The sequence below is a fragment of the Gambusia affinis genome, linkage group LG05 (assembly GCF_019740435.1).
Source record: "Gambusia affinis linkage group LG05, SWU_Gaff_1.0, whole genome shotgun sequence".
Classification (NCBI taxonomy): Eukaryota; Metazoa; Chordata; class Actinopteri; order Cyprinodontiformes; family Poeciliidae; genus Gambusia; species Gambusia affinis.
In genome coordinates this window covers 27,632,029-27,659,856 of record NC_057872.1, presented here as the reverse complement: position 1 = coordinate 27,659,856, position 27,828 = coordinate 27,632,029, and the positions used below count along the sequence as shown (strand labels likewise).

The 27,828-nt window shown below is 38.1% G+C and overlaps 1 protein-coding gene across 3 annotated transcripts; it reads left to right on the top strand.

Annotated features, from left to right (window-relative positions):
* The first annotated feature begins 582 nt into the window (after positions 1–582).
* Positions 583–26,884, top strand: lipeb (lipase, hormone-sensitive b). Of its 3 annotated transcripts, none has more exons than XM_044116378.1 (14): positions 583–713; positions 9,733–9,974; positions 10,715–10,999; positions 11,323–11,413; positions 11,742–11,768; positions 12,657–12,802; positions 13,129–13,314; positions 14,040–14,192; positions 18,342–18,486; positions 20,501–20,728; positions 22,186–22,386; positions 24,513–24,694; positions 25,839–26,105; positions 26,479–26,884. In XM_044116378.1, exons 1-14 carry the CDS (start codon positions 623–625, stop codon positions 26,881–26,883), a joined length of 2,649 nt encoding a protein of 882 aa, XP_043972313.1. In that variant the 5' UTR covers positions 583–622; the 3' UTR covers position 26,884. The 3 variants fall into 3 exon arrangements, with proteins under 3 accessions (XP_043972313.1, XP_043972314.1, XP_043972315.1); XM_044116380.1 differs by lacking the exon at positions 583–713 and adding an exon at positions 4,308–5,170; XM_044116379.1 differs by lacking the exon at positions 11,742–11,768.
* Positions 26,885–27,828: the final 944 nt, after the last annotated feature.

The following is a 27,828-nucleotide window of genomic DNA, read 5'->3' as shown; positions in this document are numbered from 1 at the left end:
GATGTTCTGTTTTTTTTTTCTTGTTTTTTTTTTTTTTTGCTGTTTTAGAATTAGACGTTTAAGCCTTTTAACAGTTTTGCTGTCAAAGTGTGATATACTCTTGAGTTGCAGATTTATGTGACCTTATTCAGCTATTAGCTTGTATAATTTTTATTTTTGCCTTAAGGATTTTTCTTATGGTTACCTGTATATTTTGGATAAATTAATGTTTTAAAAAAGAAGAAAGAAATGCGTCAAAATTTCATAAAAAATTAATTATTTTTTAAATTTGTAGTGCCGTGTTTTTCAAATCTGGTTCTCAAGGCATACCTCTCTGTGTGTTTAAGTGTTTTTACTGCTTTAACACACCTAATTCAAATGACTGCAGTTCAGTAAAACCTGTTAATCAGCCATCACCTTAAATCATAATTACGCATGGAAACACCTAAAGCATGCTGGGCAGTGTGCCTTTAGTTTAGAACAAGGGAAAACGCAATATTACTTATCAGCCTTCTGATTGGCTGTCGGACTGAAGAGTCGTGATTCCATTCGCTTGACCTTCTGGTGTGGGCGGGGCCTTAGCGCGGTCAGGTAGGTATGAAGGGGAGATATGAGAGGCGGTGCGTAAACAGAGTGGCCGAAGATGGCGTCGAGTAAGAAGGGCGGAGGGAATAACAGACTGGACAGAGTTGTAAATGGAAGACGCTCATCCAAATTCAAAGAGGGTCCTGTTGGTAAGTTTTTCCTTGCTGTGCCACTTCGCTTCCCGGCATTTGTCCTTGCAGTTACTTCCCCTTTGTTAACGGAACGACTTCACCCCTACAGCTAACATATTAGCTGCTGTGTTAGCTGTTTTATGGTAGCACCGCTGGATTTATAATAGTCTCTATTGATTTACTGTAGGGTGGATTAGAAACTAAGATGTTAGGGTTATATCTACACAGCCTATTTAGGCACTATCCATCTGTCTTCCTGCCATGTCTGTAGTCAAGAGCATCCCCATTAGTACTAACAGTATCCAGTAAAAATAGTAATAATCGCGTTTTTACCCGATAACAAATGGCTGTCATCTGTATTTATATAAAAATTTCAGGTCTTCCATCTCTAATGTCAACAACTGACCCTGACAGCGCCAACCTGATCAGCAGGTACTTTAACAGTAAAAGGGGAGGGGAGGGGATGGATGAGTGGGTGTAGGATGTGAATGGGAAGGGTTTATCTGTTCTCCTAAAGTGTGTAGACAAATCTATTAAGACAATAGATGGTGATCTGCTGCTATGACACCATAGAAGGATGATTAAAGAACCTCCCGAAGAATGGCAGCAAGGCATTGTAGATACTTGCATATTGCCCTGACTTGCTACAACTTTGATTGCATCATGCTAGACTAACCAGTTTGAAGCCTTTACTCCACAACAATGAGAATATTGTCATGTTTTTTCATAAACTCTTAAGTTATCCATTTGTTAGTACTGGGCATTTAATAGCATTAGCTCCATATAATGAGATTACCAGTTTTTCACCTTATTATTACTTAAGGTGCCCAACATGCTTAATTTTACATAATAAAACCAGATCTGATTGTGAGAATTTAAATTTTGCTGCCTTTAGATAACCATTGAACTAAGCCCTACATTTGTTGTCTAGGTGGGGGTGTGCAGGCTCATTGTTACTAGTTTCCTGTTGTTTCCACTGTCAGTGAGTGCAAGGCTCCTGTCTGGGACGCTACAGAGCCCAGACTTATAGAGTCTTCCTTCTGCTCCCCCTTTTCATACTTATGTATTATCATGTCGTCCCTTTCTTCCCCTATTTTGTGCCCTATTCATTGACAATAAAGTAGAAGGATAAAGAACATCTCAATAAAATGCCCAAACAACGGGATTTATTTCAGGAACACATATGAAAAGTGTGAAGTTTGGTTTACAGGTAATGGAAACACCAGATTTGTTTTCTCTGTAAATTTCAATGTAACATAAAGACAAAAAATAAACTTACACGTATCCTTTTGCATGCATTATTGTTTCAGCGTGGCATGTTCTCATGAATGTCATCAGTTTGTGGCACTGCCAAAGTGTTAGGAAGCTTAGGTTCAGCGACCTTCAGCTTCTCTGCATTGTTGGGCCTGGTGTCTCTCCTTCCTCTAGTTCAGTAATTACCCCTCTGGGGGAGCTACTTAATCCTGTGGCTCTCCACTCTTCCACTAAGCCTCAGAACCTTGACTTCCAAATAAAATGCTAAATTTGGTTTCACCAGAAAAAGGACTCCGAACCACTGAACAAAATTGCTTTTTCACCTTTGCCCAGTTCCTTAACATAAGGTTGTACCCCATTTCTCTGGTATGTCTATTTGTTTCTCCTGGAAGCTCTGTAACCCACCAGACTTTACTGGTATCAAACTCTGAAATGAGCTTTGCATCTCCATTCTGTTAGGGCTGCAGTTATCACATATGCCTCTACAGTTTTCTGCAGGATTTCTCTCTCCTCAGCGTTCCATTACAGCACTCTGAAGCAGGCATTTTATTTTCCAATGGCAGTTTTTGGTTACACTCGCTGTGGAGGCTGTGACAGTTTGCTGGACAACTGTTAAGTCAGCAGTCTTCCTTGTGGTTGCGTAACATAACTGAATTAAATTTTTTTCATTGGTTTTGCTACATTTGTGAAAAACTGAGTGGCAGATTTGAATTAGCTGTAAACTATAATTGTGAAAATTTACATTCTATACTTCTGTACTAGACTTTTTTGCATCCCTAGAAAATATCAGTAAAATATTCTGTCAAAACATGACCATATAAAGACAAGTGGAAACTTTCAACCTAAAAATATGCTGATGGAGGAATTGCTCATGTGGTAACAGTCCACAAGGAGTGTTTTTATGTTCTAGGTATAACTTTACTAAATTAGCTTGCTGTCAGACTTTTGACAAGTACAAAATTAAAGCTTAAGACTTGCCTGTTCAAGATTAGCACATCATCGTATTCTGATGATGACAAAGGCTCAGTCGGGACTTTCAGTGAAAGAAAACGGTTCAGACTACATTTTGCCATAAATGTTGTCAAACACTTTTTTTCGTATACCCATAAGCAAAACTGTCTCATGGTTAAAATGTATAAACAATTGACAAATAGTTAATGCTGTAATGGGTAAAATATCCTTACATCTTGATTTTGACCTGTTTGTTGTTGATTTTTTTTCTTTTCTGAATGTTTTATTTTATCCCTGGCATATTTGCCATGAAGTTTTTTTTGTTTTTGTTTTTGTTTTTAATTATAAAGCTTTTTGAAGCTTTATCTTGCTGTGATTTTTTTTAAAGAATAGTTAGCAGCATGTATAGCTTAATTACCTGTATTAGTCAGCATTTGTTTTGTAGTCTGACTGTATGCTTGTATTGTAAGACAAAACAATAAAATGGGAGGGAATGAGAACCACAGGTTGATGGTGACTAATTAAATAATCTTTTATAAGTCATTTAAAATGGTTAAAGGGTTAGTGTGGGAAAGGATGCTCTTGTGGTTGGTAAAAATAACAGAAAACAACATGTTTCTTAAATGATGTGGTGTTTATACATCTGTCTTTGTGTGAAAGGTCACATCTCCCTCCATCAAGTTATGAAACATTCTTCTATGATGTCAGCCAAAAAGTCTTCCCTGAGGTTGTGCTTTCCACAGAAAAAAAATCCTCAGAATTTCTTAAAATTATTTTAAAAAATTCAAGGCTTCACATGTTTGCTGTGTAAACATTCACATTTTTCAAGACTTTCCACTTGCTTCTAATTTGTTATGGGATAACTGTTTGATTATAGATGCTACATTTAAAAGTTAAAATCAGTCTAATGTGGACATCAAAAAAGTATAATATTACAATATTATTGAGTAGAATAAAAAAAGGATTACTTACCCTATACTTTTGATTAGGACAAATATGGTAATTACCACTGACAAATTCTTAGTGTTCTTTTTTCTACTGACCTTTATGTAGCGGTGTTTGCTTTAACAAATGATACATTTAGAAGGTGTAGTTCTCTCATTCACCTGCTGTTTTTTATGTCAGTTTAATTGAAATAAGTTGTCATATCCCTATATTTTGATACAGTGTGATGGACCAACACAAAGTATCCCATAGTTGTAAAATGGAAGGAAAATAACAGATTTAAAATTATTATTATTATTATTATTATTATTATTATTATTATTATTATTATTATTATTATTATTATTACTACTATTGTTATTGCAGAATCACTTTTCACTGCATTTTATACCATTCAAATTATTTTCCTTCTATCTAAACTGTTCCATTGTAGCTCTTCATATATTTTTAGTGTTGTTGTCTTGCTGGATGGTGAAACACGCTATTACAAATTGGGGGCTCGTCCAGGATCTACATCACCACATCCTGATGCTACCATCAAGATGTTCCACCAAGGATAAGTTGTGTTCATGGTGCATTGTTAGTCTTCTGCCTCATGCAGAATTTCGCATCTACTCTACAAAGTTGCTTCTTTGCAAAATCTGACCAGATTATTGCTGTGTTCTTTTCATGGCTTGTAGAAAACTGCCATGTTGGCAACAAACATTTTATAGCTTTCTATCAACAGTATTCTATTTTTATCTGCTTTATCTTAGTTTAACACATCTGTCCTAAGAACATACTTTAAAGTTTGTGTTTGTAATTCAATAAAATGTGTAAAATCTCAAAAGATATCATTACTTTTCCCTAATAACCAGTGATGTAACTTGTTTACACTTCTTGTAAGTAACCTTTGATAATACAATATAAATCAAATTAAAGACATTTCAGATGCTGTTTTGCTTTCATAGCTGTATGTCTGCCAGTGTTGAGGTTTTGCCAACTGAGCTAAAGTTCACAGGGTGTTGCAAGCTGACCAGCCAATGGCAGTATAGCCCTCTGTCACAGGGGAGACGGTTAACTGGAAAATGGTCTGTTCCTAAATTTCCTGTGTTTTTTAAATGTGGTGGGAGGAGGAGTTAAAAGAAGGATACCACGTTGCTCCCAAGGACTAGAAATATGGCATGCTCTCATACAGATTAAACCCAAAGAGCAACAGATCCACAACATCCACTAAAAAACAGATCTCTTCTTTATCTTTTCCTTTTTTTTTTTTTCTTCATGCTTTCAATGCTTTCATGGAAGAGAGGAGGCTGACATGGACAAAGCCTTGAACTCAGATTCTGGTAAACATTTATTTATTTTAATCCGTACCAGTCATTTATATTTTGTCAGGAGCAATGTCTCTTTTGGCCCCGCAGTAGCCATTGTCAGAAATGTCGCTGGTGTTGGTTGTAGTACATGACTTATTAATGCCTACTTTCGTTCATCTTTAATGTGGAGAGACAAGGTAGAACTTAGTAGTTGCACTAGTGGGCTTACAGTGACCACTTCTGTCATTAAAGCACAAAAGAAGCTTTATTCATTAGCTGACCACCTGTATTGCCCAAAAGGCTCCAAAGAGTTGAGAAGCCAGGAGGTGAGTCATGTTTTTCTCCTAATAGATGAGTAGGTTGACAGCTCTTCTGGCATTAGTGTGAAAGCACGTTCGTGTTCTCTGAGGCATTATGTAAAAAAACAAAAAGTGTGAAATCTATTTAATTCTGATGAGATGGTAGCAACTCGCCTGACTGTTTTACATTTGCATAGCATTTGCATGAGAGATGCTCGCCAAAGTTAGATGGGGGTGTAATGTCTGCCGACTTCATTGTTATTAAGTTTCTGAGCCTCTTATGCTGATCTGGGTTCGTAAAGTTCATCCCTGGCTTACTCTGTCAACATCAGGCCATGCTCAGAGGAGAAAGTTGATGAGAGGGTTGCATCCCTGTGCTTTAATTAAGCTATGTAATTTGTATTTTGGCTGCAGGCCCAAGCTCGTTTGACTTCAGTGGTGTCATTCGGGTGACTCTTTGATTGGACCAGCCACTGTATCTACTAACACAACCCTGCTGAGAATGCAAATGGAATATTTCCTGTCTATAGATGCTCTATGCTTCTACAGTTTTTCTGATGTGTAGTTTACTTTCAGATATTATACATTCATACCTGTGTATAATCATCTGGCTGGAACCATGCATGTGCTTGTTGTTACCTGCTGAACTGCTCTGAGTGTTATAGGCTTTCGTCATTGATCCCTGTGCTGAATTCATATGACTAATGCTTGCATAACATCAGAGTGAGTCAATAGAAACTCCAAGATAACGCACCCACACTGCGTGTCTGCTATCTTTCAAACTTTGTTAGGCAAAAATATGCTAAATTATTTCACTCCTGCCAGCTCACGTTGTGTTTTAGCAAGCTTCTGTTTTAAGATAAAGTCTAAACTGCTGAAAGAAAACATAGGACTTGTTCTTTTAAATGTGTTGAAGGAACTAGTGGGAAACCTTCCAATATCTTATGTTGCACTCTGGTTAGATTAATTTTATTTTTAAGTGTCTCAAATGATTGGAATGGCACAATAGGACTTCTGTAGAAGAAACGTTTTCCATGAAATTATTAGATGGAGCTTGTGTTGCACAAAGAAATCTTTTTACTTTGCTAATTTGATGTGAAAAGTATCCAAAACAAACTGATTAAACATGATGCTGAAGTAGTTTATTGTTCTGTATTTATGTACAAGCAAATAACTGAATATTCCCTTAGCAGAAACTTGCTCTTGGTCTTCCTAAATTTCTAATTTAGCCAAAAAACGAAACAGTTTATTTACTTTTTTTCTCGTGACTTTGGGGGCCGTTTCGTACTCTTAGAAGATGCACTGTAACTGCTGGAGCCATGCATCAGTTGTTTTTTGCAAAAACTAAGTGCTTGCTGGACTGTTTGCGTCTGTCAGCAGACATCTGCATAGACACTTGTGCACAACATAAATGAAGTGTGTGGAGTTGTGGTTAGAAACTCTTGTGCAACTTCCAAACAATTAGAATAAACTTTTCTTATAGTAAATGAAGTATGAGAACTTCAGCTGCTCTCCATTATAGAAACAGCAGCTTAATGTCTTAGAAATGCTTCCAAACAGTCAGCCCAAGGTTTTTCCATAACATTGAGGAGCAGCAGTCACCTAAAAGTTTTCAAGATGATAGTTGTCTGAAGGTGCTTGGTAGCACCTGTTCCAAATATTGAGATATTGGAAGCATTTTTAATAACATCTGAGCAGGGTTTCTCTTTTTGACAGTTGAATTAAATAAAGTACTGACTGTTTGCTACTGTTTACTCAGAAAGTAGCACCTGATTTATTTTTTTCTTTTGTTGAATTGCCTTAAAAACCTGCCTGAAGGAAAAACAGAAAACAAACTCCAGCTTCTAAGAAATTGTCGTGTTGATTAATGTCCTGTTGCAGGTGTCAACGGAGTATTATTGTTCCCCTGACAAACTGAAAGAACTACTCCTATTAGTCATTGTGAACTGGAGGAAAAACTAAATAAGTGTGACCATTGTGGTTCAATTACTCTTGTGAGCCTCAAGACAATATTTCACTCTTTACGCATCGTTTCTTTTCTCTCCCAAAAGGTGAACTTAAATATCTACCTAAATTTACTCTTCTTTTCCAAAGTCCAAAGATTATTTTCACCGCTTTATCTTTTCAACTTTGTTCAGGCTTCTTGTAGCTTTTGTAAGGAAGCAGGTCGAAACGCTGCCACAGGTCTACAAGGATCGACCATGTTACATCACTCATGGCAACCTCCGGTGTCCATGCACAACACTATGTTCACCCATGACTTCAAGTCTCCAGATCAATTTTGAATTCATAAAATGAAGATTTTATGCAAGTTTGTTTTAACCCAGTGAGAAAGAGGAAGTCGGGGGAACTGATGTGTGGCTTCAGTAGCGTGCTGTGGCAGAGTTTAAACTGCATAAACTGTTGTTTTCATTCCTCAGCTTTTAGTTGGATCCTCTCAGTAAAGTCAAAGTTCTTGTTTCATAATATCAGGGCAAAATGAGTTTTAAATAGAAACTCAAATGTTTTTATGTGAGTTCAGGGAGATTCCTGTGTTTGCGTCCACACAGCTTTCCTGCATAGATGTTTGTGGTAAAACTGCTCATAATATTCTTTATTTGTGTCACCAATAAGTAGCCACATGGCTTGTTATTTGGCAGGTAAAAAAAAAAAAGTATTTGATTACTGTAAGAGAGATCCAGACTTTTTTGTTGTTGTTTTTAACTTTTATTAAGCCCAGATGTATTCATAACCCCCTGACAGATTTGGATTAGAAGAAATCTTTGAAATTGAGTTCACTGTTTGTAAATTAAATTAATATTATAGTTTTTAGAGTGGCTCAGTCTGACTTAAATTCGATAGAAAATGTGCAGAGGGAGAGCTAAAGATTAGAATGATGGTAAATTGACCAGAGTTGGAGCTCGGCCCAGAGGATGAATTGACAAAATAGCAATGGAAGCTTTCAAAAAGTTCCGAAATTACAAGGACTTGGTTACTGTAATGCCAATATGGTCTTTTAGATTTATTATTGAGAAGGATATAAATTATCTTTAACATTCCAATTTTGTGAATGTGAATTATAAACTGAGATTTTTGTTTTTACTCTTGTCTATTTTCATCTTGTGAAATTTCTGTCATTTTCCTTTAAGAAAAAAAGTTTCTTGAGGAAACATAATCTGCCAAGCGGTTGAATGATTTGGGGCATGACTGCATGTCATTATTCACATTTTATAGTGTTTTTCTGTTTTTACTTGCCGTGACTAAAACAAACACACTTTGAAACTCTTTGGATTCAAAGTGCGTTGAAGCTCTTTGGATTTTCTGTTCCAAAAGTGAATTTAGAGTTAACTTTAAGGACATAGAATAAGTTTCAAGTAAATATGTGATTTAATTCTTAATTTATCGCAACACACCTCACATTTAAGTGTTCTTTATCTACTCATGTCTCTATCTACAAGTACTAATTAAGGTCATTTATTAAAAATGATTCATGATAAATTTCTTTCGTTTTTGTTTCTGTAAGTTCTGACCGTTGTGGAGACACTGTTTTCTCTTACACGTCTCTCTTCTGTCTCAGCATGACAGTCATGGTGAGTCAGCCTATAGAGGAGCCGTGAGCCGGTTCCCATAGCTGGCATGGAAACCGAGGTCTCGGATGACTTGGCAGAGGAACACAGGCCAGCAGGAACAGACAGTGCTGTATCATTGTCCTCCATTAGGAGAGAGATATGAGCACGTTTGATAAACATACCAAGCTGTGTGATGTCAGCTGCATGTCTCCTCTGGGACACTTTCATGAGCATGTTTGGATGTTTTTCTTCAGTTTCTTGACAATCTGTTTGTTCTCAGCAGTGACCTGTTAGCAGAGGACCTCTGCCTTCTCTTCCTGTTCCATGAAGATCTTGTGGGGATTTTAGCTGCTTAGCCTGGGCTTACATCGCTTAATTTCAAGCCTTGTTTAACACATTTCAGCCCAGGGGTCTCTGTACACCATGCAGCAGGGGCTTAGTTATCCAGACTAAGAACATTTTGTTGGATAATTCCAATGGGTGCAGTGTTTCTCTTGGATGTTTTCACGAGATAAGACTAGTGGGCTTGTTCTTAACCTCTATAGAAACGTGAGATTAAAACTTTTCCATTCGATAAAAGTGTAAATGTCATTACGGGTCAGTTTTGTTGAAATTACGTAAAGCAAAGGGACATTAATGACAAATAAATGGAGTTACATTTATACAGTTTCTTAAAATGTCATAGATACTGAAATGTTGTCAGCAAATCTCCTTTAGTTTTATCTTCCTTTTCATGTACTTGTTTCAGTGATGGACACCCAGGCAGTGTTTGTGGCACTGTACAGCGTATGTGAAGAAAATGTGGCTTTCTTTTCGGGTGGAGCCAAGGGGACCCAGGGTGATGCGGGTCGACGTCTGGTGGAAGCCATGAAACTGATCCATGAACACGCTCGCAGCTTGGAGCCTGTTATTTCTGGCTTTGCTGCCGTTTATCAACATTTTGACTTTGATCCACACATACCTGCTAATGGCTATCGCTCCCTCGTCAAGGTAAGCTGCGCAAAGCTTTAAAGTCTTTTTTTTTTTCTTTTTGTCTGCAGGAGTTGAATTTCAAATTCTTGTTTCTTATTTCCACCTTGGTGCAGCTTGGAGGATGAAAAATCTTTAACTCTGCAGTAGATTCATATCAATATTCCTTCACCCTGATAAAAAACTGCTCCATCTTTGACTTGATATTGCTTTGTTTCAAGGTCGGCCTATTTGTTGCAGTGATTGATTTTTATGTTGCAAGTCGGGGGTAGATGAATCCTCCAACTGCACAGTTGCCAACGACTACTGGATCCGATGTATTTTAATCTTTGACGCTTATCGATAAATCATCACGACCTTCAGTTGGTGCAGCAGACTATAACTGAATGTGTTTGGCAAATGAATGCTGCTCTGTTCTCACCGCCCTTGATTTTCACATTTATGATCCCTCTGGTTTTTGCAGATCTTCTTCTGCTTTTTTTTTAAACATGTTTGCAGGAGGTCACAAAATATTTATCCCCTTTTAATGCTGTTATGATTTAACTTACAACTTCAAAAGTAATCTATTTAGTGAAAAGAGTCTAATTGTGTGTAATTTATAGACAAGCGTTTGAATTTCCCAGTTCACCTTTCTTTTACCTAAAATGTGACTTTCTAGATAGACGAAAGTTTGGAGACACAAAACAAGTTATGTTTCCCTTCAGGCATTTCCAAAATTTAACAGTCTAAAGTTTTGACTTGCTTGAAATTCTTATTTTCAGGTTGTACGTTGCTGTCTTCTCCACATCATCCACAAGGGGCGCTACATCACAGCCAATCGTCGCAGCATCTTCTTTCGGGTAGCGCACAACATGCGGGAGATGGAGGCGTACTGCAGTGCGCTTTGTCAGCTGCGTGCCCTGCTCTACTTGGCGCAGCGCATGCTACATGACAACAGCCAGGGAAACCTGTTCTTCCAGGATGAAAGTGGCCTCAGCGAGAGTTTCGTCCGGGAATACGCCTCCATGCATAAAGGATGCTTCTATGGCCGCTGCCTTGGTTTTCAGGTGGGATGTAATAAGTGGTGGGGTATGGGAATGAGTTACAGAATCCTCCCTGCTTATGAATAATATTTCTACTAATATTATTCATAAAGAGAGGTAGAGCAAAAAATATTGAATCAGTGATTCTGATTAATGTTAGGCTAGTGAAATAAATCCTAAATGGATAAACATAAACAATCCCGCTGTCTAAACATGCAGCAAAAAAAGAAAATAACGGTAGAATTGCTCCTCTTTAGCAGGTTCAGTCCTTTTCTGCTTCTCTTTTGTACTGATGAAGGATTAGATTATAATTGACTTTTTTTTTTTTAATGACTTTCTCTCTCCAGTTTACACCAGCCATCCGACCATGTCTTCAGACCATTGCTATCGGCCTCGTGGCTTTTGGTGAAAACTACAAGCGTCATAAGTCAGGAATAGGTTAGCATCGCCTCGTCGACCAGCACACATTGCTCTCATTCACCCTCACATCTCTTCTGCATTCCTCCTTGGCCCCTGACTGTGTACCTTTTTGATGTTGTGTGTTTGGATTTTAAATGCTCTTTCATCCTTTTTGCAATCTCGAGGGCTAGCTGGTGTGTTTCTTGTATATTTCAGAATGTTTTGAACATTCACACACAGTTAAGCACATAGACTGATTCATATACAAACTTGTGATACACACACATGCACTCAGACATAAATAATTAACACTAACAAAGGAGTACCCCAACTCTGATGGTTTCTTGTGCTCTCTGCTGCACCTCAGTGGACGCAGGAGGTATTGCACCGTATGGTGAGTTTATTGGAACCTTTTCATTGTGTTACTCTTTATTGACTTGGAAGACATTTTAATATTACTCTTGAGTTGTTCTTTTACACCACATCTTCTATCGTCCTGAATATTTTTATTGTCTTAGCTTAGTGTTGGGTGTTTTTCTATTTTACTTTGCAAGAAATTTCAATTACCTGAGTGGTATTTATAGGTGCATCTTTATGTAAATAGTTATAAAGTGATATATTTCAAGTATTTATTTCTCTCTTTTTATTTTATTTTATTTTATTTTACTTCATTTTAGCATTCAGCTAATGAAACTCAACACTATTAATCAGAAAAATTCCATTTAGACTACAAAATAACACTTCTGTTGTAAAAATCCATTTTTATAGGGATGGGTTAACATTCCAATCTCCTGAGAAACTTGGGGTTTTCATTAGCTGTAGGTATAATTAAAATGAACCAAAAATATATTTGAAATGTACATCACTCCATGTGTAATAATATAGTTATCTTTTTGCATTGGATTTTAATACATAGAGATGTACCTAAATTATATCCTTTTATTTACTGTCCGACCTTTCTTGATATATATATTTTTTTGGGAACCAAAGATACATTTCACTGAATAAAACCCAAGTTTTCCAGCTGTGTCTCTATTTCTGATGTTTGCTGTGGCCTCGTTACATTTACTTTCCTCCTGTATTTGACCTTCATTATCAGTAACTTGTTCCTTATTTTTCTTTAGTGTTTTGGTTACATTTATTTTATTTATTTTCATTTCATTTGTTTTAACTGATATTCTCTATACATTCTCTCTTTGTCATTGTTTTGGTTCTGCTTTGTCTTTCTCATTGACCTCTCATGCATCCCCTCCTCACTGTTTCCACCGTCTTCCTTTCCCAGGTGTGGCAGCCAGCTCTTTCTTTACCTCGGGCAAGTATGCCATCGACCCAGAGCTGAGGGGGGCAGAATTTGAAAGGATAACTCAGAACCTGGATGTACATTTCTGGAAGGCCTTCTGGAACATCACAGAGACGGAGGTCCTGTCGGTGGGTAATGTCCTCCTGTTGCTGCACACGTGGACACATTGTAAGACATTAGTATTGTATGATATTTTATATTGTAATTTAGTTATCATTGCATATGTTATACATTCTATGCCTCTCTGAGAAAATTACCTTTTTGTCTTTTTTTTTGTTTTATTCCAGAGTTGTAGTATTAGTAGCAATAATGGTATACATTCATTTCATCTTGTTTTCCATGATACATTCATCCAGTGTCTCATCCTCTCCAGTGACCAATAATTTTACTTTGGTAATATTTCTACCTCATGTCTGTCTTTTATTTATTGATGTTTTTTGTTTTTTTTCTCTAGCGTCTTGCCAGTATGACCTCTACTCAAGTCAAGGTGAACAGAGCGCTTTCTGTGCCTCCTGTGTCCTTTGACCTTCCTCTAGCAACAAACCACAGAGAGTCTGTAACGATAGCTCCACCATCGGCGCACATCGGTACCGCTCCTGTTCAGATGAGACTCATTTCTTATGAGTTGCGTGAAGGACAGGTAATCCATTTCTTAACTTCAAGTTTCAATGAACATGGCTGCAAAGAGACTAGCTCTTTTTTTTTAAGTAGAAACCCTGGCAAAATTTTCTAGGCATCTTAAAACATTTTTTGACTGTTTTTCTTCTATTGTTTTTTTAACCACTCTGTTAATTTTCAAAATTGGTTGGATCTGACTTTTCTTTTGTCCTGCTTTTCTGGTAGATCCAATTTCCTCCTTTAATCATCATAATTTTTCTACCACTTAATTTTTTTAACGGAACTTCTTGCTTCTGTCTCAGAAGCAAGAATTTATTCCAGGGGCTGGCTGTCTCCATTTCAGCTTGCTGTTCTTTTTTTATTCACTGGTAATAAACCAGAAATTCTAACAGCAGACATCTTAAGCCAGTGATAATGCTCCAACAAGACAACAGTGTTCTTTTATGCTGTCAAAATACAGGCCTACAGCAGTAGAAGTCCCTGCTGAATTATTGTGCAGTTCTGCTAGCGCAGGACGGGTTGGCAACAAGCTGCTGCAGAACCACCAGCTTATCCAGCTTTCAGAGGAGCTCTGCTGCTGACTTCAGTTGCAGAAATACCAGCACAGACATTTGACTCTGTTTGCAGCACATATACCATGCATACAGTTCATTTGTGTGTGGCAAAGATTATAAAGAGAGAATGGGAAGTTTGGAACCAAAACTTATATTTAGGTTTTTAATCCAATGCCCTTCTTTTTCTTTCTAGGACAGCGAGACTCTGCTATCTCTCTCTCGATCTGAGGGAGGTGCTATTTCTCTATCCCTGGGGTTGAAGACCAAGCGCCTCCCTTCTTCCCCCTGCCTTCTCATCCACTTCCATGGGGGAGGCTTTGTGGCACAGACCTCAAAGTCCCACGAGGTGAAATGATGCTCCTGCATGAAACAGTGGAATGAAAAAAAAAAAATTCCTCAGTTCAAAAGTAATTGGAAAAATACTTTTTACCTTTGTTTTGTTTTTAACCTAATGTTTTTGAGGACAAATTGCGTAATTGTTAAATATTGACTTATTTGATCTGGTAACAATAATTACAATAAAAAGGTAAGTAATATTCAAACATAGCAGATGAAATAAATTACAGACATTATGGTACATACAGTACTTCCTCGCTGTCAGACTAGCTACACTAGTGTTGTTTTCCCCCTCTTTGAGTAGCTTTCATTAGAGCAGTCATCCAGTCTAATTCACCTTTTGTATTCTTTCAATAGTGTTTACTCAAACTAATTGTATCGAACCCCAGATAATTAAAGAGACAGTTGACAACGAAGGAGCAATTGGTTGCCATTCTGCTTTCCCTGTCAGTAGTGCTCCATGTAATGAGCTGTTAAGCTAATTATTGTTGTAATTATTCCATGAAAACTTAATTGAGAGTTTGACCACTCTCTTTGCTTTCTTTACTGACAAAGTGCACACAGAAACGCCCTTGTCTGTGCAGCTTATTAGTGCTTTAGTTACTGGCTTCATCCTTGCTGCTCAAGACTCAATCAGAGACATGGGTCAGTATCTGATTCTCACAGTTTGATAACCTCAAGTAAAATATCAAAGTAATACTAAAATAATTTAACTTGTGTCATCACAGTTTTAAAAATTTTATTTGTTTTAATACGAAGACGTGGGCCAGAATATAGAATGAACCTGTACAATTTTGTTACTTTGAAATGATTATTGTGCTAACTATAACATATTTTTACTTCTCTGCTCTATAGTAATGCTGGGAGTTAAACAGGATAACTGTTTGCTACTGATAACTGATAACTAATTTGCTGGTTAGTCAAGGTGTCTGATAGCCAGCCTGCAATCTGCTGCTTTACAAACATCCTGCTCTTAGTTATAAACTGTAGTTTCAAAGTGGCGTTAAGGGTGGTGCTTAATTTCTACACTGTCACAGTGGATTTTTCTGGTAACTGACAATATTTCCCAACAGCTGAGTTTGTCTTTCTTTCAACTGAGTAAAAATTTAGATGACGAGATTTGAAATCGTAAAGCTGGTATTTAGAGGCAAAAAATTTTTTAGTTTTCTTTAAAACATGATTTTTTTGTGTGTCTATATTAAAAAAAGGAATAAGATTTTCTTAAATTTTAGGATCAACTCTTTCGGCGTTTGTCCAGTAATTTAAAAATGTTTTTTTTTGTCTATTCTCAACAATAACAGGATATGGGTCATTCTGTTTGAAAATTCTCCATTTAGCAGATTTTAATGTCAGCTTTTCACTAATAGTCACTGGATATTTGTGGTCTTAGTTACAGTGTTATTAAAAACAAAAGAAGACATGGTTAATAATCATTTATACCTTGATTTGCACATTTTCCATTTGAAGATTTTACCAAGAACTCATAAAAGTTGTCTCAACTTCTTGAATTGAATGGCAGTCGCTGGTCAGATGAAATCGTACTGAGACTGGTAAATGGTTTGCGAGCTTCAATTCAGACAGTGCTGGTGTAGGAACACTCTTTGAGCCAGTAAACGGATGGGAACGGGCAGTTCCGTACTTTGCCTTGTACTCCCAATAAGTCTTTTTATTTTTCCTATAGATTCTTTGGCACTAGTGGCCTTTATTGAGTAAATGGGGTGGAGAGACGACAAAGATGGGCAGCAAATCTAAGACTGGTAAATGAGCCCAGGACAATGGCACATGGTGCATGTGCTCTACCAACTGAGCCACAAAACTAAACAAAAACTTCTACATCTTTTTCTGACATTTAAGTAAAAGCCCTTTAAGAAAATCTCAAGTTTTTTTTTCTTCTTCATTACTGTCAACAAGACAACGGCAAACTTTCCTCTTTCATTTAACTTGAGCTGTCCTGCTTCTTACGAGATGACATAATCTCCATACATCACTAATTTAAGCTGTGGAACATCCTGCATCCTTCTGCGTATCGTGCACTTCTCCTGCCTGCTTCTTTGAACCTCTCCAACATCAGTGGGCTCTGAGGTCAGATGCTCTTGACTCACTCGCTATATGTGAGTGAGCCACTCGGTGGGGGCAGAGATGCAAGTCTCGCTACAAAACTTATGTGAGCAGCATGTGGATTGGAGCGACGAGATCGGAGCTGGGAAAACCCTACATTATTTTGTCAAACATTTACACTTCAACTCTTTACAGCATAGCTATCCCTTAAATCCAAATACCAGGCTGTTCCTGCCTGGATCTGTGTTAATGAACTTGTTTTCTAGATGAAGTGTGTGCTATAATACCGGAAACTCCACAGGAGCAGCACATGCATTACTTGCTTAGCTCATCTTAATGAAAGAGAGAATTGTGTTACCAATCGTTTGATCCCGTTTATCCTGTGCCAACATGGCCATCTGTGACTGTTTGCAGTATTTAGCTACTTACAGCTGTTAGGAGACAAGGCTCTGTGAAATTGCAAAGGACATGGGCATCCTTAGTCTGCAGCTGCATGGTTGCTTGTGGATGAGAGGGCACAATCACGAGGGTGCGGAGCACTGTCATGTTGGATTAAGAAAGAAAGAATTTCCCCAGGCTCTAATGGAAGACATGTTGGCCTGTCCTTCACTCTTTTCTTCTTGATTGCAGTCCTGCCAGTGACTCAGACAATTCTTTGTTCACTTGGTGTCCTTATTCACATTTTGGCACTGTTGTTTCCCTTTTTTTCATATATATATTTTTTTTTCTTCCTTGACTGTCTGAATCCCTCATGGAAGAACATGAAAGGGAGAGCTGAGAACAAAAGTTTTTCTCTGAGAATCAAAACCAAATGTTTTCTCTTATATCCTTCCCAACATCCATGTTATGTCCTCCAGCAAAAAAAAAAAGATTCTGCAACTGAGCTCGACCTCAGTTGCAGAATGAGCTAGTGGTTGATTCATTGTGCATTAAAGTGCTGATCAAGAATAGATGTAATGTCTGCAATTTATGCAGAGCATCAAGTGTTGGGTAGCAGTATTAAAGGATTGCAGATTAACAGCTTTGCCTGTCTGAAAGTGAGTTGGAGCTCTCATTAATTCCCTTTTTGAAACCCAAGTAGAGTATATATGTGAAGAGTTTCCAAAGTCATGTAAAATTAAACAGCCTCTATCCCACCTCAACAAGAACACTCATCTCTTCTCTGCCCACTGGGCTTTGTGTTGTGCATGCACAGTGTTTTTTTTTTTTCTTTCTTTTTTTGTGCAGGCAGCTGATGTGTTGCCTCTGACTGACAATTTTGCCACACACTCAGCTGCACGTTCTAACTCATTGTAGACTCCCAGTCAGTGAAGGATGTTGTTGTCAAATGTTTATCCTCACCTTAGGAATACCTTTCACTGATTCACACATCGCCTAAGTCAAAGCTATGCTCATTCTGCAAGCTCTCTCACTTTTCTGTTGCTGTGATTCAAGATTTAGTGTGACAGATTAAGGCTTAAACTCACCCAAGCTGACTGCTGTTTTATTTTATTTTTATTTATTTATTTTTCATGCTAAATCACAAGCTGGTGGTGTGACATTCAAACATGCACACACACCTTCATTTTCCCTGGGAGTTTGAGTAAAGATGTTTCACTTAGACTAAAAGCACTGTCACAGCAACTCAAAAGTATTAAAGCTAAACAGAGAAAAGGGGCCACAGCCATTCTCTCATTTCAGGGTCACTGCCTACATACAATAAACGTTTAACCTGACTATAACAGGCATACAGAGAAACACTCTGCATCTAGTTGTTTTTTTGGGGGTTTTTTTTAATAGAACATCCTTGTAAATCTACAACACCATCTTGGCTTTCTTCACACTGAAAAGTAGGACAAGTAGCTGCATTTATTACTGTATAAAAAAAGAGCAAATGGAGGAGACTGTGAGGGCAGCTCTCGCCTCTTGCTCTGGTTTTGTCTGTTCTGAAAGCCAAAAAGCAGATAAATGAGATCAGAGGGACACTTAATGTTCATTTTATCCTTGTCTTAATGCTGGCTGCAATCCACCACTGCGGACTCTAATAGATTTGGCAAATAGACTGATTCTCTTTTATTAATAACGTCTTAACCCCCTCCCTGCTTTTATGTTTTTTGCACAGCCTTATTTGAAGAGCTGGTCCCAGCAACTTGATGTTCCCATCCTGTCGGTGGATTACTCTTTGGCTCCTGAAGCCCCTTTCCCAAGGGCACTTGAAGAGTGTTTCTATGCCTACTGTTGGGCTCTACGAAACCACCATCTACTTGGTACATACATCTCACACACATTGCACAGAATTAGGTGACTGCAGTATTTCACTGATGTCATGCTGTCACAGAAAACAAAATAGACTCGCACACAGTCACACAGAGGAGGAGGATAAGTCGACTGAGAATCCTGTACATTAGGCAAATATTCCTACACTCAAATTCTCCTGAGAGGAGTACTTGTTTGCATAAAGATAATCAAAGATTTTCAAGTTATCTTGTATGAATTGGGCCTTTTTACAAAACGGCAATTAATATGACTGAGAGTCCTTTGGAAAATGTAGGCAATAAAGTATATCCTTCACGAATCAAAAACTTTCCAAACAAGACCCTGGAGCGATCCTTTTCAATATAAGCTTATTCTTATTTTACTCTTAAAACAAACCTAGGCATGTAAACTGTGTGACAGAATGTAGTGTTAAGAAATAAACTTGTATGCAAACAAGTTTACATACTAAATAAAATTTAACCTACTATTGAGCCCATTTGATAAACTTAGTGGACTGGATTAAACATTTCCACTTTTAACAATTTCATAAAATAAATAATGATTTAAAAAAAAAATAAAAAATGGAAAGCAAGGTAATTTTTACTTGAAACTGTAATGGCTGACTTGTCAACTTCAGTGGGACAAGGATCATATCTCTAATAAGCTCATCTTAATTCACTGAGCCTGTGACATTCTCTAAAAGAAGGTTTTGCTTCATCTGATTTATATTGGTTTAAAACAAAAATATCTATTTTAAGATGATCAGTAATTTGAGCAATCCATTTTTTTGTGTGCCTTTTGATGTTATAGTCTTGCAGCTATTAATCATACATTGATCGGTCTATGGTTATAAGTTAAGAAAGGAGCAACATTTGTTAATATAAAATCCTATTAGTTGAGCTTCAGTCTTGCTTTACTTATCCTTTGGGAACGGTTTGAGAGATTTCTAAAGTTTCCACATTTCAGTGTGGATCAATTCATGTCATAAATGCAAAATCTGCTCTTTTTTTTCTAATCTTATTCCAGAGGTATCCCTTTTTACATAAGTACTCAGATGCTTAATATTGAACTTGAATGAGCCTTAATTCCACCAGTGATCTCCAGATGCCTTTTAAAGCAAAGTTGACTGACCTTGATTTAATAGACTGAACATAACTAAGAGACTACACTCTTTGATCAGTATTAGGTTTCCTAGTGGAGGGAGCATGTCAAAGTGAAAACAAAGTCAGGAATGTTGGTGGCAAATAGGGGGTTACAGTGAATATAAAGATGTATTTTCTGAAGCACTGCAGAGTCAAAAGGAAATGTTCTAAATTTTACAATTCCACTGCCTTTAAAATAGAGTAATTACAGATGAAGCACAATTGTCAGATAAATCCCTGAATCCACTATGCATGCACACATTGTTAACAATAGTAGAACAAAACATTTATTTACATGTGTACACTATAACACGATTCTCATGAGAATGCACTAGGATTAAGCTTTAATTGTGCTCTTCCAAATAAATAGAAACTTCAATTTTAAACACACAACACTGAAGTTGCCTAAATGTTTATTTATTTTTTTTTAGAAATGAGTAATATTATATGCATATATATGAGTATAATATATACTATCTGAGTGTATCTGTACATCCTCACTTGCTTGTCTCTGCCACAAGGCTTTATTTATCACTCGAAAATTGACTGTGCTGTGAGCTTCTCTGTTCTAGCTGCTGAAAAATTTAAGGCAGTTTGGGTTGTTCAATATTCAGACAGAACCCTTCTTATGTACATGAAAACTGAAGCACATTCTTTCTAAAAAAACAGTGATGTTGATGGAGTCTTCTGTTTGTCCTGTAACAGAAAAATCTCACAGCAATTAGCCAAACAATGAGGCACCTGTTTGCAGTCACATATCATCTGTTTGTTGTTCGGTGAAGACTGTGTTGCACTTCCAAAAATGGTCACAACACTGAGTTATTAATCCATTTAGTTTTTTTCACCTTTCCATGAATAAATATTTCAAACTTTATTCAATTAGGATGGACTGGAGAGAAAGTGTGTTTGGCTGGTGACAGTGCGGGGGGCAACTTGTGTGTGACCATGTCGATGCGCGCCGCTGCTTTTGGCGTACGAATGCCAGATGGTCTGGTAGTGGCCTACCCAGCTACGCTGCTGACGGCCTACGCGTCACCCTCCCGTCTGCTTACACTTATGGATCCCCTGCTGCCGCTCAGTGTGCTCTCCAGGTGTCTCAGTGCCTACGCAGGTAAGATTGTGTTTACTTACTTCTTAAAGAGTGGTACTGAGGATTTCTTTATTTTTTAAAGGCTGTGAATTGTGAGGATCCACACTTACTGGCTGCTTTTTTTTTTGACCTGATCAGTTGTTTATTAACCCACCTACAAGTTAGCCAAACCCATGGTACGAATTTGAATGTAATTAGCCATCTAAATGTGTTGAAAATGACAACTTGTTAAAGTTCAAACTGAGTATCAGAATCTGGAAGAGGGTTTACAAAGGATGTTTGTCTTTTTTACAAGACAGGCTGGTGTGAGTGTTACAGAAACTGCAGATCTGCTGCATAATCACAAAGAGAGAATATCCTGAGAGCAGCGGTTTTGTGGTTCAGAATGCCTTGTTGGTGTCAGATCAGAATAAGCAGACTGACTTAAGATGATCGAAAGGATACTACAGCTAAAACCACCACAATTGTTACAAAATGCTTTCAGTGCAATCTCTGAACGTACAACATGTCGAGGCAGAAGCGGATGTACCTCACTGGGTGAAACTCTTCAGGAAACTGAAGCTACAGTTTGTACAAACTAGCTGAACAATATCAGATTGGAAAAACATCAACTGTGCAACTGCATCACTCCAATGTAAGAGTGAAAATGTGGCCACTGGTAGTTAATGAAGTGGCTGAGTGTGTTGGAAAGGTTTTTGCTCTAAGCTTGTTGGTTGGTCCTGAATTGTTTCATTTTATGGATCCCATAAACCTCAAGCTTAGGACAAGATGAATTGCTGCTAATGATATGATATAGATTATTAAGAATTTACATGATTTCTCTTGCAATAGTGAACAGGGATGCTTTTGAAATATTTGATAAAATCACTATGCAGCTGATATTATAAAAATGCAGCTTTCGACAAAATCTATATAAATGAACGATAAGTTTATTCTCGTCTTTCGATGACACTTTGTTCTGCTATTTTTTATGTTTTGTTTTTTTGTTTTATGAGAGGATTTTTTTATTATAAAAAATTCCATTTGCCTGTGTATGTTATCATTTTCTCAAAGTGAACTTTTATTCCCTACCAAGGATAATTTTTATACTCGTTTTTTTGTGCAGCTGTAAGATTACCATATGATATCTAGCTGTTCAGCTCCAGTTCAACTTTTTTCAGTTGCACTGGAATAATGTCATTAATGCCATTTTGATTAAAAGCTCTTTTAAAATTTGAGAGCAGTGGCAAACTGTACACAACTGTATGAAACAGAAAACAAGGTAAAATGTTGATATATTGCATCCCCTGTGCTGCCTGTGCTTTTGTTTAAATCCCTTTTTTTTTTTTTCTTCCTTCCCGATGTCACTGTCTATGAATTGCTGCTGGTAATTTGGTAGCAGCATCGAATCCCCTTGGAAAGTGATTTTTTTTCCTTGGATCATGTGTTTCATGTCATTGCTGCTTTGCCATCTTCTCTGCTGGCGTCTTTTCCTCCAGGTAATGAGCCGCAGACCGAGAAGCAGGTAGAAAAAGTGAGCACGTTGAGCCTGGTGAGGAGAGATACAGCCCTGCTGCTGCGAGATTTCCAACAGGGAGCCTCTAACTGGATCCAATCTCTGCTGGATCCCAACAGAGCATCAGCCTCCACCAACACATCTGCCGAGACGACACCAGCAACCCCCGATACACCGACAAGCGGTGTGTTCTGTGTGTGTGTGTGTGTGTCATGCATGTTTTCTGGTGTGCAGTAAAGGTGAAACATTTGGAAGTTAAATGAGGGTTGTGAAAGTATTATAGTATTTTAGCAGCAGCTTATTAAGGGATTCCAATTAATTGAATATTTAGTCTGAGTAGTAACTCGTGAAGAAATTGTTATTCCTGTTCAGTCTGAATAAAACTTTTCCAGGTCTGGATATGTATGGAACAAAGAGAAAATAACTATTTTCAGACATTATTTTTTATTTCTTTGAAGGGGTGTTTTATATGGACTTAAAGTTTTAGCACAACATTTTGCAGGATCAACACTTTTATCATCACTGTGATCATGATAAATGTGATGAGAACTATTTATTACATATTTTAGGTAACTGTATGACTATCAGTGTCACAGCAATTATAGCCTATAAACACACATAACACTAATTTGTTTATTACCCTTGTCATATAAAGAAGTGTGATTTGCATATCTAAGAACTTTATCATGATAAATAATGTGTTAAAAGCCTGTCCTTATTTCCTTTTGTGTCCTTTAATCCCTTTTTTCTTTTCTTGTTCTCTACTGCCCTCCCTTGCTTCCTTGTTTTTTATTCTCTTGTTCCTTGTCCCTATCCTCCATTTTATTTTTAACCTTGCACCCTTTCCTCTTCCTTTTGGTCCTACCTGCCTTCCTTCCATGGATGTTTGCATGCTACCGGTTTTCCTTTCATTTTCTGTTTTTTGAACCTCTGATATTTAAATGCTTGCTATTGTAGAAAAGTATGCCAAAAATTCACAATGAGTGTTAGTGTTTTATATTTTGAAACAAATATGGCAGGAATTATATCTCTTGAAAGGTGTGGGGTTTTTGCGTAATGAATGTGTAGAAATGCTGCGTTCCTGTGATTGTGGCTGTCTTTAGAGGGAATGTTTGGATTCAGGTTGAGGTTTAATTTTTTGTTTGCACACAGTGAATGTTGTTTCCATCCCACATTTCCTGCATCCTTATTCCGTCTCTTTAAGCAACATTACTATGCCAGAGTTTATTTACATCTCCTATCAAGGAGGTCAATGATGTGGATCCCTGTTCTTCAGCATCCTACTAACCAATTATGGCCTCATCCACTCTGTGGAGTAATAATCCTCTTGCTCCATTCATATCAGTATCTTGACAGTAATTTTTAATTATAGCTGCTGTAAATTTGAAGGGGAAATGTAATTTTATTGGTGTCACCTTAGTTAGGTGACTATCTTACAGCTGGCAAGCCGAATCTAATGGGAGTGTCATAGGTGGAAGCATATTAATAAAAGGCCATCATAGTGCTGAGGTGGTTCATTATTAAAATAGAAGATTGGGTAGGCCTTTGTGAGGAGATCAGGCGTGACGCCACATGGTGGTGTTATGACAGCTCAGGGCGGGGAGATGATATGACCCAGACAGCTCTTTTTGGATGTCGTCCACCCACTTCCTTTCTTCTCAATTTGCATCTTGAGCCCTTAGTGTTGGCTGTCAAACAGAGAACGCGTGAAAATCAGAAACAGTGGAGTAAATAAGGTATTCTGAGTTGCTTGACTTTTTTTTTTAGTTGCTTGAATTTTTTATGTGCTGTTTATCCAGTGTGAATTTATTGCAGTACCTTGAAAAATATTATGCACCTTTTGTTACCTGATAACCACAAAGTTGTGTGCTTTTCATTGAAATTGCTTTGTTATAACACAAAGCAGAGCATAATTGCAGAGTGGGACAAAAATGATTGTTCTCCATATTATTTCAATGTGAGTTTTGCTAGGAGAAAGTGGTAAAATTTAAAATACTGGCAGACTTAAACGAATAACTAGCTGTAATTAAAAGAAAAGGTGGATATACAAAGTATTTAAAAATGAATTTAAAAGCCATAAATCATTTTCTGTCCACTTCAGTCATGCAACACTTTGTCTTGGTCAAACACATACAGCTCAAATAAATTAAACTGAAGTTTGTGTTCGTAATGTGACCAAATGTGAAAAAGTTTAATAATGAAAATTTTTTCCAATGCGCTCAAAATGTTTATTGGTAAAGTTTTAGCACAAGCCAAACAAAGTTTCCTTGTAAAGTAACTTCTGTCCTCCATCTCTGCTTTGTTTCCCAGATACAGTGAGAAAAAGCGTCTCGGCAGCTTCCATCTCCTCTCCTCACGCTGACCCGCCTGTGCCCAACGAGCCGTCGCCACTGCCCGGCAGAAAATTATCTGTGAAGAGCAAGACGTGCCAGGACTTGGAATCCCACAGCAGTCCCATCCCCCAGAGTTCTCCGCTGATGTCTGAGAACGCTGTATGTCACACTGGAACCTGCTTTTGTTGAGATTAGCTCGCTCTCTGGACAATTTTAATGCCATTAAACAATAGGATGTTACTCAACACAACACTGCAGTGTTGGTGGGGATTGAAGTGGGAATAAGGCCTGCCACACAGCTTGTGATGGTTGCACTTGCCTCACAGGGAAGAAAAGTCCTTTTGCTCTTGATTGTAATCAGAATTGGACATTCATTTTCTGTTTTTAAAAGTTAAGCATAATTGGAATTGAGAAATGTATTGATGGTCATGGTATGAATGTCATTAATTTAATTATTAATTTGAACTGTTTCTTTTCCTCCTGTGAGCAAAGACCATACAAGAAACATTTTCATTCATTTTTGATGATGAACAAGAACCTTTTTTTTTAAACTTGCATCATCGGGTTTCAAAAATATCCTTGCAAGCTTAAATATATATATATTCACCTCCACTGATATTTGGAAAAATGTTGCAGAAAACTGTCAGTAAGGTAACTGGCTGAAAATGATAGTACTTATTAATAGTTCAAAGAGTTGATTTATAAAGGCCAATATTTTGAACTAAGTGTTCATTGGGACATATAGTTACAGTACAATCTACTTTAATTTATTACCCTGAGTTGAATAAAACCCACAAATTAAAACTTACGCACCTATTCAAGACCACCAGTCTTGTTTTTAAAACTAAATTCCCAGTGGAAAAAGAACCATCAACATTGAAGTCCATTATAGACAAAGATTAAAATGAAAGTTAGCACTTTTTTAAAAGAGCATGTAAACTTCTGAACATGTAGACAATGTAGAAAACTTTTCATGACTATTTTTCAAGAGGCTACTCGGCTAATGCCACTTTCTCCCACAAGAGGTTACTACAAAATTCCTTCAAAGAAATTAAAATAGTTTGAAAATCACCGTTTAATTTTTTCTCCCTCTTCTAGACAGATTAGATTAGTTACACTTCTCTCCTTGAAATCTGATTTTTCAGCCTGGACTCAGGCACTCTGCCAATGCTTTTCTATTTTCACAAGGACAAAGTGCTGTCTGCTTGCAAAAAAAAAAAAATGCAAACCCTCTTCAGTTTTTCTATGACCCTCTGAGCTGCCTGACCAAAATGGAATAAATATATTCTGTTCTCCTCTGTAGGTAGAAGACGTGAGTTTCTTTCTCTGCAGAGACAGTGACCCCTCCATGTCCGACGACCTGTCCTCTGTGGCCATCCCGCCCCCGGCTGTAGAGGAGGGATTGGAGCTGCTGCACCCCAGGGAGTTCCCTCTGGGCTTTGAGCCGCTGCGCTCGGAGCAGCTCGCTGAAATGAGGATGCAGAGCTCTCCGGTCGTCAAGGATCCTTTTTGCTCACCTCTTCTGGCTCCTGACAGTATGCTGAAGGGGCTGCCGCCTGTACACATAGTGGTAAAAATGCATATTTGTCTTTCTGGTAGTTGTTTTTGTGTTAAAATTAGGGTTTTAGAAGTGATCGGACTTTGTGAGGAAACAAAATCCTCTAAAAGTCTTGAGAAGTGTTCAGTTTAACTAAGGTTACAGCCTGCCCTTTCTTTTGATGAGGATGTTGTATGACAAAGAGGAAACTAGCCTTGGTTTTTTAGTGGCTTAAATGAGTCAGCAAGACTTGGGGGGGAAAAAAATAAAAAACCTTAACAAAAGAGACTGGGGTGCTTGAGCTCCCTCTGTTCATCCTGTAATTAAGATTCTTGACGTGTCTGAAGGGAATTCAAATTTGTTTTTCACCGTTTCTTGTCTCCTCCTTTCCCCCACCTCCTCTCAGGCTTGTGCGTTGGACCCCATGCTGGACGACTCTGTGATGTTTGCCAAGCGTCTGAGGAGCATCGAGCAGCCCGTCACTCTGTGCGTGGTGGACGACCTCCCCCACGGCTTCCTCAGCCTCTCGCAGCTCTCCAGGGAGACGAGGGAGGCCGCCAACATTTGCGTGGAGCGAATCCGCTCTGTCTTCAACCAGGAGGACACCCCTCCGGAGCCACGCAAGCACCGCAAGCTGGAGCGGACCGACAGGGGGGAACTAGGACCTTCTAGAGAAACCGGTGCTCTCCTTCCCGACCCCATTGATGACCCAGAGGCAGCTGTCGGGAGAGGGTCTAAAATCTCTGATGGGGAGGGCTTGGTTGCTGTGGCAGCCCAAAATAACACTGACGCCGGTGGCATTGGGGCTTAAATGAGGTTTGGAGTTGAGGGGAAGGCTGCGGTTCACCCAAAGGAGTGAAGAGAGAGAGAGAGGGAGTAAATGAAAGTCAGACTGATGTAGGCAGCACAACTCCTAAATGAGAAACGAAGGCAGCATCTTAGGAAAACAGAAAGAGGAGTGGGAGGGAGCAGTCTGGGAAAAAAATGCTCAGTGTTTGAACGATAAATAAGAGGAGGTGGAGCGCTGAAATGTATCTCCTTCTGCTTCTCTATTCTTACCACTCGTCTGCACGCCATTATGCACCAACGCAAATCTGGCAGACAAAACGAGCACACCCACAAAAAGGCAGTCATGTTTCAGAATGAGATGATAATTTAAAAGCTTTTCAGATCAAAGACCAATACACACACAGAGCAGCACACATACTTAAAGGAGTCGCTGTTAGACAGGCGATGCTCAGACATAAAGCACAAGCAATGCTGCTAGGACGACGCCTGAATGGGTGATTCATCTGGGCCGCGGCAGGACCTAATCAGATAGCCGTGGGCACACTGTAAGCTTCATCCGCATCAATGTGGCCATTTGTCCTTTAGGAATCCACTCTAAATCACACTTAATAACTCCACATTGTCTTCTCCATTATGCCTGTTTGGGAGTCAATACAGCTCACTTTGTGGGTTGTAACTATGTTGACTCTCTCCAAATTGAATAACGAAGCTAAACACAACAAACCAAAAGACTCCAAGCTAAAGGAATTGGTTTACTTGCTTTCTTGAGAATTGCGTTTTTTTTAAATCATATTTTGAACTTTATGCAGGACTGTTTTTTATTATTTATGTCAGGTTATGATCCCTGAGTTCCAACTTGTTTAAACTCTAAACGTATATTTTAATATAAACTTTTGCTGTTTTTTATAGTGAATGTTTCAAAAATGAGTGGCGATTTAAAGCATTAATGCTCCCTGACCTTTCAGAT

What these genes read in the sequence shown, in the direction of transcription:
- lipeb (XM_044116378.1), top strand. Translation starts at nt 623, where the DNA reads ATGGCGTCGAGTAAGAAGGGCGGAGGGAATAACAGACTGGACAGAGTT. An exon ending in ATTCAAAGAGGGTCCTGTTG is followed by an intron (nt 714 to 9,732) that starts GTAAGTTTTTCC and finishes TACTTGTTTCAG; the next exon opens with TGATGGACACCCAGGCAGTG. An exon ending in ACGAAACCACCATCTACTTG is followed by an intron (nt 18,487 to 20,500) that starts GTACATACATCT and finishes TTATTCAATTAG; the next exon opens with GATGGACTGGAGAGAAAGTG.